At 42.1% G+C, this 13,464-nt stretch overlaps 5 protein-coding genes across 5 annotated transcripts; 1 reads left to right on the top strand and 4 right to left on the bottom strand.

Moving 5' to 3' along the window:
• Window positions 1-495: 495 nt before the first annotated feature.
• On the bottom strand, window positions 496-888 carry LOC311229805 (histone H2A-like; the record flags this gene model as incomplete). Its single annotated transcript, XM_084315879.1, has 1 exon — window positions 496-888. One exon carries the CDS (start codon window positions 886-888, stop codon window positions 496-498), a length of 393 nt encoding a protein of 130 aa, XP_084172005.1.
• A 291-nt stretch (window positions 889-1,179) lies between these two features.
• LOC311229804 (histone H3.2) lies at window positions 1,180-1,590 on the top strand (the record flags this gene model as incomplete). Its single annotated transcript, XM_084315878.1, has 1 exon — window positions 1,180-1,590. One exon carries the CDS (start codon window positions 1,180-1,182, stop codon window positions 1,588-1,590), a length of 411 nt encoding a protein of 136 aa, XP_084172004.1.
• Window positions 1,591-7,620: 6,030 nt separating this feature from the next.
• LOC311230467 (histone H2B-like) lies at window positions 7,621-7,995 on the bottom strand (the record flags this gene model as incomplete). Its single annotated transcript, XM_084316759.1, has 1 exon — window positions 7,621-7,995. The coding sequence occupies one exon, from the start codon at window positions 7,993-7,995 to the stop codon at window positions 7,621-7,623; it is 375 nt and encodes a 124-aa protein (XP_084172885.1).
• An 863-nt stretch (window positions 7,996-8,858) lies between these two features.
• LOC311230140 (histone H3.2-like) lies at window positions 8,859-9,269 on the bottom strand (the record flags this gene model as incomplete). Its single annotated transcript, XM_084316318.1, has 1 exon — window positions 8,859-9,269. The coding sequence occupies one exon, from the start codon at window positions 9,267-9,269 to the stop codon at window positions 8,859-8,861; it is 411 nt and encodes a 136-aa protein (XP_084172444.1).
• Window positions 9,270-10,083: 814 nt separating this feature from the next.
• On the bottom strand, window positions 10,084-10,689 carry LOC311229803 (histone H1-like; the record flags this gene model as incomplete). The annotated part of the gene is made up of 1 exon (XM_084315877.1): window positions 10,084-10,689. The coding sequence occupies one exon, from the start codon at window positions 10,687-10,689 to the stop codon at window positions 10,084-10,086; it is 606 nt and encodes a 201-aa protein (XP_084172003.1).
• Between the last annotated feature and the right edge of the window lie 2,775 nt (window positions 10,690-13,464).

The raw sequence follows: 13,464 nt of genomic DNA, 5'->3' as shown, positions 1-13,464 counted from the left end.
CTACCCATTTATTTATAATGTGATTAGTGATCCAGACCAGCAACATTGGCAGGTAAAGAAAATAGTCTCAACGAGTCGCACCGCTTCAGTTGAGCCCCAACAATTGTGGAAATACACAAATTGCTGTCATTATGTCAATTTATGTTCGTGCATGCTGTAATCTGTATATATAACCCTTACTATTTATGTTTCTCAGTTCAAATTAATCATCACTTGACCTCTATGACATGCAATTTATAATTTTACATTATATTGTTAAGCCTTCAAAACAGGGACAAAAACACTGCAGACAGACAACACACTTAAACATTACTTCTAAACAGCACTGTACATGTGTAATTACGTGTTTATCGTCTTACATTAATGTCCGAAGTAGCGAGACAACGTAAGTTACAACCAAATTGTATTTTGACAAACGGAAATATTGCATTTTCAAGAAGAGGTGGGTGGCTCTGAAAAGAGCCTTTGTGGGGTTTGTCGAAGAGGCTAAATAATTTACTTCTTGGCAGGCTTAGCAGCCTTCTCGGTCTTCTTGGGCAGAAGGACAGCCTGGATGTTGGGCAGCACACCACCCTGAGCGATGGTCACTCCTCCCAGCAGTCTGTTGAGCTCCTCGTCGTTACGGACGGCCAGCTGCAGATGGCGGGGGATGATACGGCTCTTCTTGTTGTCACGGGCAGCGTTTCCAGCCAACTCCAGGATCTCAGCGGTCAGATATTCCAGCACAGCAGCCAGATAAACCGGGGCACCGGCTCCAACACGATGAGCATAGTTGCCTTTACGCAGCAGTCTGTGGACACGACCCACGGGGAACTGAAGCCCGGCACGAGAGGAGCGAGTCTTGGACTTAACTCTGGCCTTTCCTCCGGTCTTGCCTCTTCCAGACATGTTTATTATTCTCTTTCGCTAAACGAGTTAGAAAATGAATGCAGCGAGTTTGCGAGTCGCGTTTTATCTTCGGGCTTGTGTTTTCTCACCCAATCAGGAAAGACGTTTTCTTGGCGGTTTTTACAAAAGACGAGTCCTCCAATCGTCGTGTGAGGTGTAGGCGGAATAACGAGCTCACAGAGTGGAGACCAATCAGAAACGACTGCGCCTCCGCGTTAGTAATATAAGGCCAGGGTTTCGGCGCAGCAGCATGTTATTCTTGTTCGATTGAAGAAAACATAGTTTCTCATAATGGCAAGAACTAAGCAGACCGCTCGTAAGTCCACCGGTGGCAAAGCCCCAAGGAAGCAGCTCGCCACCAAGGCTGCTCGTAAGAGTGCACCGGCTACCGGCGGCGTGAAGAAGCCACATCGTTACAGGCCCGGTACCGTGGCGCTGAGAGAGATCCGTCGTTACCAGAAGTCCACCGAGTTGTTGATCCGCAAGTTGCCTTTCCAGCGCCTGGTCAGAGAAATCGCCCAGGACTTCAAGACCGACCTGCGCTTCCAGAGCTCTGCTGTCATGGCTCTTCAGGAGGCCAGTGAGGCTTACCTTGTCGGTCTGTTTGAGGACACCAACCTGTGCGCCATCCACGCCAAGAGGGTGACCATCATGCCCAAAGACATCCAGCTGGCCCGCCGCATCCGTGGAGAGCGCGCTTAAATCTGCTTTGTTTTCCTACATTCATAACCCAACGGCTCTTTTAAGAGCCGCCACCGTAATCATGAAAAGTACATTCCATTAACTCATTATTTCAACATGCCAGTTATACTAAAATCATCACTTTAATTCTGATATTTAAAGTATTTAGACTCCAAATTGCCATAACATATTTATTGATCCCCTTGGGGACATTCGTTATCATAGCAGGAGAGGGGTTACAGGTAGTATAATATAATATAATTAACTCTGGACATGCGCATATGGGCAACGAGGTTGTCCTCTCGTAGTAGGTTCGTCCGGGAACATGGGGCCTCATTTTGAGAAGCATCTTAGAAATATGGGAACATAGGCCCTACATTTTGAGTGCAAAGAAAATCTGGGGCTGTGGGACCATAGGACTGACCCCCATGATGCAACACATTACATTGACCTCGATAGGGAAATTCAAAGTTTTACATTCGAGTAAAGTAGTTTGAATATGGTCATCTGTATTTTGTGTGTTAATTACAGCTCAATGAAATAAGGTAGCACTCCATAAGGCACCATATTGCTATATTTTCATTTATATTTCATGGTGCTGTAATTAACAATGATTTTCTCTCAAGGGCAGGTAGTGGGAGGAATTAGCTCGGGAGTCAATACATTTCCATCTGTACGAGGTGCTTAATTTATGTAATATGAACTTTGCTATTTTGCCCATATTTTATTTTAGGAGCAACAATGTAAGGTTCAATGTCTCAGGAAACTATTTGCGCGCAAAGCCATAATAACCCAACTATATATTCTCTTAGCAAAACTCCATAGCCACACTTGATATTAATTAAGCCAAGCAATAATCGACATGAAACTGCATTTTTCCAAGACAATTATTTTGTGCACCTTGATAGCGCAATGTACAGTTTCTACGTCAAATGTATATACTCTCGTTTCTAGACTATTTTTGTATCACAAACAGTACTGTATTTGCAAATCTGGTATGTCATAAATGTATAGATGTAGCAGTACTGTCTATCTGTAAGTCGTGTATTATATGTTATGATGAATTGAAAATGGGGGACCCTGATGTAAACAAGACAAAAGTCTTTCTCTGGTCTGCATCCCCTTAACAATTGTATGTATTGAGCTATACTGTACCCATTCTGCAATCTGTTAATAAAGTTTTCAATCAATCAATAGCTCTCTTGGTGACATCTGTCACTGCTTTGACTTACAATATATATATATATACACACACACACACATTCATATACACATCTGTCTGTACATACAGCTGCATAATCCCTTTTGCATGCATTTGGCATAACTTTTAATCATGGAAATGCCAGTATACATTTATAAGGTGAGAGATGTTTTCTGATGGTGCCGAGTCATCTCCATGAGCAGGTGTCGTCTTGTTTGGGTTATTTATTACAGATCATAAACAGATGACACAGACCGACATGGTCTCACCATGAGCTACATGTATCAGTACCTCACTGTGGTACAAGATAATAATACAAGTATGACTCTGACAACATAGTATGTTTCATTCCTTGAGCTATTTCTTCTGAATGTATCAAAAATGTAGCTGGCAGCCTACTGCACCACATTCTAATATCCTTTACTTCACAATGAGTTGAGCCCTAACAACAGAGGCCTGTATATCTGACCTATAGGCTAAACACAAACTGTAATGATTGTGTTGTTCTGTTTCTTCCAGCATGGCTGCCTGTAACCGTTGGTAACCACCTTCAAAAGAAAATGCCTAATTTATGTGCAGTGGTAGTCGGTAAAACACTTCTGAAAAGCATGATATTACTGTTCCGTTATGACTTCTTTATAACATTCAGTAATAAGACACAACACTATGTGTTGATATGATAATCTATACATATAATTTATACATATAGCAACCATTCCATTGCCTTTACTACACAAACATTCCGTGCAAGGCCGCTTTTGTGGTAATGCAGAACATGTTGATATGGTGCGTTTATGTTTGGTGATATGATCATGATTCATTATGAATCTACTATGTCTATTTAAACTATTGAAATACAATTAAAATAGACCAATGCAGTTATTATTTATTGTGCTAAGTGTTCAGTGTAGCAGATTTAAATCAGAAAACACAGCAGATCAGCAATGCCCAAAAAGCATGTATTGTCAACAAGCATGCAGCAGTCTAAACTAACTAAGCAAACTAGTCCCCCACCCCCAAAAGGAAAATGTAGCTACGCTTCTTGTGTGAGTTATGAAATGTTTTGCAACATTAATTAATTAAATGTTAGTTGTAATTAATATAGGCCACGTGAAACCTTCCACTAATCTAAGGTAGTGATCATCCCTCATACGAAGTCGAGGTGACCCACGCTACAGGCCACCAGCAACAGTGTGTTTACCAACACCGGAAAAGCATCCATTTAAAACAAAACCCGTCACCCCAGATTACTATTCATGCTCCCAGTCTCTAGTCAGGTAGCTCGGCTCGCTGGAAAACGAGATTATGCCGGATTATAATGCAATCTAAAGAATTGTGAGACATAAATAACAGAGAAAGGTATAGCTGCGCACCATGGTGAAGGCGCAAATTGGTGGTTTGAAGCGTCCACAAACACACCAGGGGTCTCCAAATGGTTTAATTCTGATGGCACATATTTCTGCTTGCTGACCCATTTGGCGTTAAATTCCTGCAATATTCATAGTTGTGTATTTGAGCTCTTTTTTGGCGAGGAGAAAACACAAGCGGCAGAGCTTTTTGGCAGCACAGAGGAGGACACGGTGGGTTGAGTCTATATGGCTCTCATGTAGTGTTTAAGACCAGCCCTCTGACTGAGCTTCAATATCACAATTCTAGTTGTGTTGAATCTGAGACCGAACGAGAGAAGATGGCAGAAGTCGCTCCAGCTCCAGCTCCCGCTGCTCCGGCTAAGGCCGCTAAGAAGAAGGCAGCTCCCAAACCCAAGAAGGCAGGTCCCAGCGTCAGTGACCTGGTCGTCGAGGCAGTGTCTGCTTCTAAAGAGAGGAGCGGTGTGTCTCTGGCTGCCGTAAAGAAGGCTCTGGCTGCCGGTGGCTATGACGTGGACAAGAACAAGGCCCGCGTTAAGACCGCTGTCAAGAGTCTGGTGACAAAAGGAACCCTGGTCCAGGTCAAGGGTACCGGAGCCTCCGGCTCTTTCAAGATCAACAAGGCTGAGGTTAAAGCCAAAAAGCCTGCAAAGAAAGCTGCTCCGAAAGCCAAGAAGCCAGCAGCCAAGAAACCTGTCGTGGCCAAAAAGCCCACGAAGGCGGCAACGAAGAAGCCTGCTGCCGCCAAGAAGTCTCCCAAGAAAGTCAAGAAGGTAGCAGCCAAGAGTCCCAAGAAGGTAGCAGCCAAGAGTCCCAAGAAGGTAGCAGCCAAGAGCCCAAAGAAGGTGAAAAAGCCAGCTGCGCCCAAGAAGGCCCCAGCTAAGAAGGCTGCCAAGCCAATAGCGGCTAAGAGAGGAGCTCCCAAAAAGAGATAAGCGTTTGAACAGAACGTTGTCTTTAATACAACAAAAGGCTCTTTTAAGAGCCACCCACCACTTCCATGAAAAGCAATTATTGTACTCTAGTGTGTGGAAGTGAAGGGGGCTTATCGAAGTATATAACTTAGTATTACTTATGGGATGGTTGATTTCCACGAGTTACCTCAGATATAGGTTCTCAATTGGAGAATGTTGATTGTTATTAAGTCCGCTTTTGATTAGTGGGTCCTAACGCAGATACTTTACTGCAACGAGTTGAGCCCTTTATGTGGAAATACATGAATTGCTATCATTATGGTGCCTTTATGTCTGTGCGTAAATGACCGCTATGACACTTGGAATGACTACGGGTGATGGCCCATTAGTGGACACAGCAGATTAATGTAATTTTATTTATTCAGACCGGTTTGGATCATATGTTGGCACATAATTATGTTCCCCACTACCTCACATTAAATATCTACACAAGCAACCATTATATTATACATAACAAGTGGAACATTGACTCACAAAAGGCTCTTTTATGGACCCCCATGAAACAGGCACGGCTACAAAACACAACTAGTTCTACCGATTTATTTATAATGTGATTAGTGATCCAGACCAGGTAAAGAAAATGGTCTCAACGAGTCGCACCGCTTCAGATAGTTATCTCAGCGGTCAGATATTCCAGCACAGCCGCCAGATAATCCAATGTACAGTTACCCCCCACCCAACCACCTCCAATGTACAGTTCCCCCCACCCCCTCCTACCCAACCTCCTCCAATGTACAGTTTCTTTGTCAAATGTATATACTCTCTTTTTTAGACTATTTTTGTATCACAAACAATATTGTATTTGTAAATCTGGTATGTCATAAATGTATAGATGTAGCAGTATTGTCTATCTGTATGTCATGTGTGTCATATATGTTATGATGAATTGAAAATGGGGGACCCTGATGTAAACAAGACGAAAGTCTTTCTCTGGTATGCATCCCCTTAACAATTGTGTGTATTGAGCCCATTCTGCAATACAATACAGTACGGCTCAATACACACAATTGTTAAGGGGATGCAGACCAGAAAAAGACGTTTGTCTTGTTTACATCAGGGTCCCCCATTTCCATTTAGAAACATCTCTTACAAAAATGTATCCTGGCATTCCTATGATAACAAATGATGCCATGTACCATTGATATCATGGTTTAAAATGGACTATACCATGTTATAACCATGTTATTAATGGTTCCATTACATTTACTATATGGCTGTACCATGGTAAATAATTTGTATGACTGGTACCATGGTAAAACAGAAAATATTTTTTTGTAAGGGCAGATTCAGAGCACCTTGTGAAACATAAAAGCAACTATTGAGCTGCTGATCAGTTTGATCAAAAGTGTCCTTATTAGTAAATACTGTTCAGAAAAGTTAGGCCCTAATCTGTGATTTTATGTTGTACGACATGTTGTCTAGAGAAATTGTGACTAGATTTGAAGCATTAACATTACGAGTGGAGAGAGCATGGTGTGGTTTATCAGGGGATGCCTGTTGAGCAGAGTAACCTTTCAGCCAGATGTGGAGGCTGTGTATCCTGCTAAACATGGAGGGAGAGGGGACCGGAGATGATCAGTATTGCTGAGGGTTACTTAATTTATGAAGTCAGATTTTAGACTTCTGATTGCTGGAGTTTGATAAAAGGTTATTGTTGTTGTAATAATGCATTTAACATACAACAAGGTTGTAAATTGTACAGAAATATACAGAGCTCATATGATCAAATAATGAATACTATTTGCACTTGACTGTTGGAAATCATAGGACGTGTGTTTGGCTATGGGGTAGTTCATCTTTTTCATTATAATTAAATGAGCCTGGAATGTATTATTTTTGGAATAGCATTTCCACTTTGAAAATGCTAAAATAAACATTATCCATGTGTATTATAAAGTCCAATAATGTATTATTGATCAAGGTTCTAATACGGCAGGTGATGATATATTAATTTACTGTATACATGTGATGTACTAAGCTAGTCTATCCAATTTAGCTACTTAACAACCTAAAATCACAGGATTTTTAAATATAATTTGCAACTTAATAGCCATCCAAACTATGATTACAGTTGTAAGTCATTTATTAATCAATAAGTATCATAATTTATACAACTTCATCTCCCGACAGAACCCCCTACCATGATAATAACTGTTCAAAAGAAAGGCAATACCCGGCACTCAACCACTTTGATGATTGATTGATTGATTGAAAAGTTTATTAACAGATTGCAGAATGGGTACAGTACAGCTCAATACAGACAATTGTTAAAGAGGATGCAGACCTGAGAAAGACTTTAGTCTTGTTTCCATCAGGGTCCCCCATTTTCAATTAATCATATGACACACACGACATACAGATAGACAGTACTGCTACATCTATCCATTTATGACATACCAGATTGGATCATGAACAGCGCGATCATGATAAAAATAGAAACAACTCTCTCAGGACAGAGTGGGTGGCTCTTAAAAGAGCCTTTGGGTTAATCTTCAGTGAACAGGGTGGTTTACTTGGAGCTAGTGTACTTGGTCACCGCCTTGGTTCCCTCAGACACAGCGTGCTTCGCCAGCTCACCGGGCAGCAGCAGACGCACAGCGGTCTGGATCTCCCTGGAGGTGATGGTGCGACGCTTGTTGTAGAGAGCCAGGCGCGAGGCTTCTCCAGCGATGCGCTCGAAGATGTCGTTAACGAAGGAGTTCATGATCCCCATGGCCTTGGAGGAAACGCCGGTGTCGGGATGAACCTGCTTCAGGACTTTGTAAATGTAGATGGCATAACTCTCCTTCCTGGACTTTCTGCGCTTCTTGCCTCCCTTGGCAGCGGTCTTGGTGACGGCTTTCTTGGAGCCCTTCTTGGGCGCTGGCTTGGCTGGTTCAGGCATATTCGACGGCTTATCAGACACGAATGGTGACGGTCGCTTACGGTTTCCTGCCTTATTTGTAGGAGGTTGATGCAAATTCAGCTGCGTGGCTCCTACGATACGATTGGTCGGCGTACGTGTATAAACTCATTTAGCCAGTAGAGGGCAGAAGAGTTGCAGCCATGAGTTTGTTCTGCTTTGCTCTCTTAAATTAAACGATTATCTATAAATGAGTACTACTACTAATAATGCTGATCAGGTGTTACAGGTACACTATAGTAGTAAGTCATACTGGCCAGTGATATAAGGTAAGGGATATATTATATAGTCACACAAGTATATAAAAAAGATTATATGCAGGTGTTTATCATTTACTCGACATAACAAATAGTTTATTTGTGATAAGAAATTAATTTATCAATCTCGAGATTGTTTGGAAGAGTGGATTCGCTACTTGTAGTCACTGGAAATCTAAATGTCTCTATTTCAGCACCATGGACAGTACCGGACCACACTGACCATTTTGGAAATGGGGAAAGAAAGCATGCAGGCTCAACCAAAATTAACTCCAGACAAGGCTCTGGAGCAAACACTGAGAATCCGGATGGTATTTTATTTTAAACCATGAGTCATATTTATTACTAGTCTGCAGTGTATTCGATGAACTAATGGATCCGAGAAAAGACTAAATGAATAGGAACTTATGACTACAATATTCTGGTTACTTGGTATTGAGCTACGATGGTCATCAAACGAACATTAACAATCACCAACTTCATCCACGTGGAATCAGAACAGTTAAAATAAGGAAACTGGGCTCATTCATGATTACTGAGGTGGCTCTTAAAAGAGCCTTTAGGGGAACAACTAGTCAACATGTCGATTTAAGCTCGCTCTCCACGGATGCGGCGGGCCAGCTGGATGTCTTTGGGCATGATGGTCACCCTCTTGGCGTGGATGGCGCACAGGTTGGTGTCCTCAAACAGACCGACCAGGTAAGCCTCACTGGCCTCCTGAAGAGCCATTATAGCAGAGCTCTGGAAGCGCAGGTCGGTCTTGAAGTCCTGGGCGATTTCTCTGACCAGGCGCTGGAAAGGCAATTTGCGGATGAGCAACTCGGTGGACTTCTGGTAACGACGGATCTCTCTCAGCGCCACGGTACCGGGCCTGTAACGATGTGGCTTCTTCACGCCGCCGGTAGCCGGTGCGCTCTTACGAGCAGCCTTGGTGGCGAGCTGCTTCCTTGGGGCTTTGCCACCGGTGGATTTACGAGCGGTTTGCTTAGTTCTAGCCATTATGAGAAACTATGTTTTCTTCTTTACTCCAACAAGAATAATACGCTGCTGTGCCGAAACTCTGGCCTTATATTACTAACGTGGAGGCGCAGTCGTTTCTGATTGGTCTCCACTCTGGGAGCTCGTACTCCGCCTACATCCAACACGAGGATTGGAGGACTGGTCTTTTGGAAAAACCGCCAACAAAACGCCTTTCCTGATTGGGTGAGAAAACACCCCGAAAATAAAACGCGACTCTCCAACTCGCTGCATTCATAGTGGGAGTCCATAAGAGCCTTTTGTGTGAGACAATGTTCCACTTGTTCTGTATAATATAATTGTTGCTTGTAGATATTTAATGGTAGTGGGGAACATAATTATGTGCCAACAAATGATCCAAACCGGTCTTAATAGATGAAATTACATTGATGTGCCATCACCCGTAGTCATTCCAATAGTGTCATAGCGGTCATTTACGCACAGACATAAATGCACCATAATGACAGCAATTTATGTATTTCCACAATAAAGGGCTCAACTCGTTGCGGTAAAGTGTCTGCGTTAGTAGGACCCACTAATCAAACCCGACTTATAACAATCAACAATTAAGAACCTATATCTGATCTATATTTTATTTGTGGTATATTCTCCATATTTATATAATATGTAAAGTTGCGTTTGCTGCCGTGCTGAAAGTAATCCCAAGTTATATACTTCGATAAGCCCCCATCACTTCCACACACTAGATATAGTACAATATTGCTTTTCATGAAAGTGGTGGGTGGCTCTTAAAAGAGCCTTTTGTTGAATTAAAGACAACGATCTGTTCAAACGCTTATCTCTTCTTGGGAGCTCCTCTCTTAGCTGCTTTTGGCTTGGCAGCCTTAACTGGGGCCTTCTTGGGCGCAGCGGACTTTTTCACCTTCTTTGGGCTCTTGGCTGCTACCTTCTTGGGACTCTTAGCTGCTACCTTCTTGGGACTCTTGGCTGCTACCTTCTTGACTTTCTTGGGAGACTTCTTGGCGGCAGCCGGCTTCTTCGTTGCCACCTTCGTGGACTTTTTGGCCACGACAGGTTTCTTGGCTGCTGGCTTCTTGGCTTTCGGAGCGGCTTTCTTTGCGGGCTTCTTGGCTTTAACCTCAGCCTTGTTGATCTTGAAAGACCCGGAGGCTCCGGTACCCTTGACCTGGACCAGGGTTCCCTTTGTCACCAGACTCTTGACAGCGGTCTTAACGCGGGCCTTGTTCTTGTCCACGTCATAGCCACCGGCAGCCAGAGCCTTCTTTACGGCAGCAAGAGACACGCCGCTCCTCTCTTTGGAAGCGGACACTGCCTCGACGACCAGGTCACTGACGCTGGGACCTGCCTTCTTGGGTTTGGGAGCTGCCTTCTTCTTGGCAGCCTTAACCGGAGCGGCTGGAGCTGGGGCGACTTCTGCCATCTTCTCTCGTTCTCTGCTGCGAAACAGAAGCTGAAGTAACTAGGAGGAGTAGGAGCGTCAACAGACTGATAGTGTGGCCGAGGCGGGGGGCTGGTCTTAAACACTGCATGAGAGCCATGTAGACTCAACCAGCCCGGTCCTCCTCTGTGCTGTCAAAATGCTCTGTCGCTTGTGTTTTCTCTTCGCATAAAATAGTTAAAATACACAACTATGAATATTGCAGAAATCTAACGCCAAATGTCCCAGCTAGTAGACACATGTCCCGTCAGACTCACACTATTTGGAGAAACGTGGTTAATTTGTGGACGCTCCAAAACAATAATGTGTGCCGTCACCACTGTTGTGCAGCTACTTTTTTCTTGTATTTATCTCTTACAATTCTTTAGAGTAAATTAGAATCCGACAAAATCTCGTTTTCCAGCGATCCGAGCTACCTGGCAAGGGACTGAAAGAAAGATGAGTCATCTGGGGTGACGCGTTTTGTTTTAAATGGGTGACTTTTCGGTGTTGGTAAACACAGTATTTTGTTGGTGGTGGCCTGTAGTGTGGGTGACCTCGACTTCGTTTGAGTAAGTGGAAGGTTTAATGTGGCCTATATATGGATAAAAAAAACTGAAATTAGTCCTACCTTTATGAGTATGTACCGTATACAAGAAACATAGCTACATTTAGCTTTTTGTTTACAATACAGGCTTTAAAAGACAACTGAAACAACATCCAACTGCCCTACGCCTGCACATTATGTAAATGTAGACACATACCCATAGTTACATTTATTTTTATTTTATTGTATTTTTAGTGACAGGAATATTAGTAGCCTATACAAATAGGTGGTAAGAGTATATGGTTTCTCACTGCTTGTGAATTGAGTGCATATTTAATATATAGTGTTATGTAATGTATATTGTACTATATGATTCCATTATGATTAGGAATGCGGTATCATGTAATATGTTTGATAGAAAGTATATTGTCACTTTCTGATTTTTAATTCCACTTGGTTGCTTGTCTGAACATGTCTTATCTGTAACATGTGTTATGTGTGGACCCCAGGAAGAGTAGCTGATGTTTTGCATCAGCTAATGGGGATCATAATAAAATCATACTGTAAGAAAGAAGTACACAAACAGTCCATGCAAGGCCTCTATTTTTAGTGTCTATTGGTGTAGTACAGGGGTCGGGAACCTATGGCTTGCGAGCCATATATGGCTCTTATTTTTTTTTTTAATACTTGTGATATTTCTTAATAATACTGTGTCATTTAAAAGTAAACAGAAATTAGTTTTGAAGATACAGCTAATAGTATCTGTAGCTGAAGATATAGCGAGCAGAGCTGGCGAGGGAACACAACTGGACAGAAATTAAAAATCTTCAACCTGAAGACCAGCTGATTCTTAAAACTTGGAACGAGCTTCCTGTGACATACCACACAATGCAGCGTGAGTATTGCCGTATATTGACCATGTTTGGCTCTACATATGCATGTGGGCAGTCATTCTTGCATATGAGGAACATTAAGACCAACCTACGCGCACGTTTAACTGATGGAAGCCTCAACGCCTGCATGAAGCTCAACCTCACCACGTATGAACCAGATTACAAGGCCATCAGCAAAACCATGCAGCACCAGAAGTCGCATTAAAAGTAAGACATATTTAATTCATTATACGTTAAAAATACTATATGGCTCTCAATGAAATATATTTAGAAATATTTGGCTTTTATGGCTCTCCCAGTCAAAAAGGTTCCTGACCCCTGGTGTAGTACATGTTGATACATTCTGAAGAAATGGTTCAAGGAATGAAACATACTATGTTTCTAGTCTACTACCTGTACCATAGTGGGGCATTGGTTTATACACATGGCCCATGGTGAGACCCAGTCCTGTGTAAATGTTGGTGTCATCTGTTTAGTAACCCAAACAAGAGGAAACCATCGGCTCAACTCAGCATCATCAGAAAACATCTCTTACAAAAATGTATCCTGGCATTCCTATGATAAAAAATTACACCATGTACCATAGATATCATGGTTTTAAAATGGACTATACCATGTTATTAATGGTTCCATTACATTTACTATGGCTGTACCATGGTACATCATTTATATAATGACTGGTACCATAGTAAAAAAAAAAAAAAAAAAAAGCACCTCGTGAAACACAAAAGAAACTATTGAGCTGCTGATCAGTTTGATCAAAAGTGTCCTTATTGGTAAATACTGCTCAGAAAAGTTAGGCCCAAATCTGTGATTTTATGTTGTATGACACACACATCTAGAGAAATTGTGACTAGATTTGAAGCATTACCATTACGAATGGAAAGAGTGGAGAGAGCATGGTGTGGTCGTGTATCAGTTCATTTGTTGAAGTCCAAACCATAGGGGATGCCTGATGAGCAGAGTACCATTTCAGCCAGATGTGGAGGCTGCATTATCCTGCTAAACATGGAGGGAGAGGGGACCAGCGATGATCAGTATTGCTGAAGTCATATTTTAGACTTCCGATTGCTGGAGTTTGATGTCAACAATGGTATAAAAGCGTATTGTTGTTGTAATAATGTATTTAACATATAACGTAGGTATGGGGTGGTTCATCTTTTTCATTATAATTATATGAGCCTGGAATGTATTATTTTTCGAATAGCATTTCCACTTTGAAAATGCTAAAATAAACATTATCCATGTGTATTATAAAGATCAATAATGTATTATTGATCAGGGTTCTAATACAGCAGGTGATATATTCATTTACTGTATAATTGTGATACACAAGCT

The sequence above is a fragment of the Notolepis coatsorum genome (genome assembly GCF_963971535.1).
Source record: "Notolepis coatsorum genome assembly, chromosome: 6".
NCBI lineage: Eukaryota > Metazoa > Chordata > Actinopteri > Aulopiformes > Paralepididae > Notolepis > Notolepis coatsorum.
This window is presented reverse-complemented; position numbering and strand designations above follow the sequence as displayed.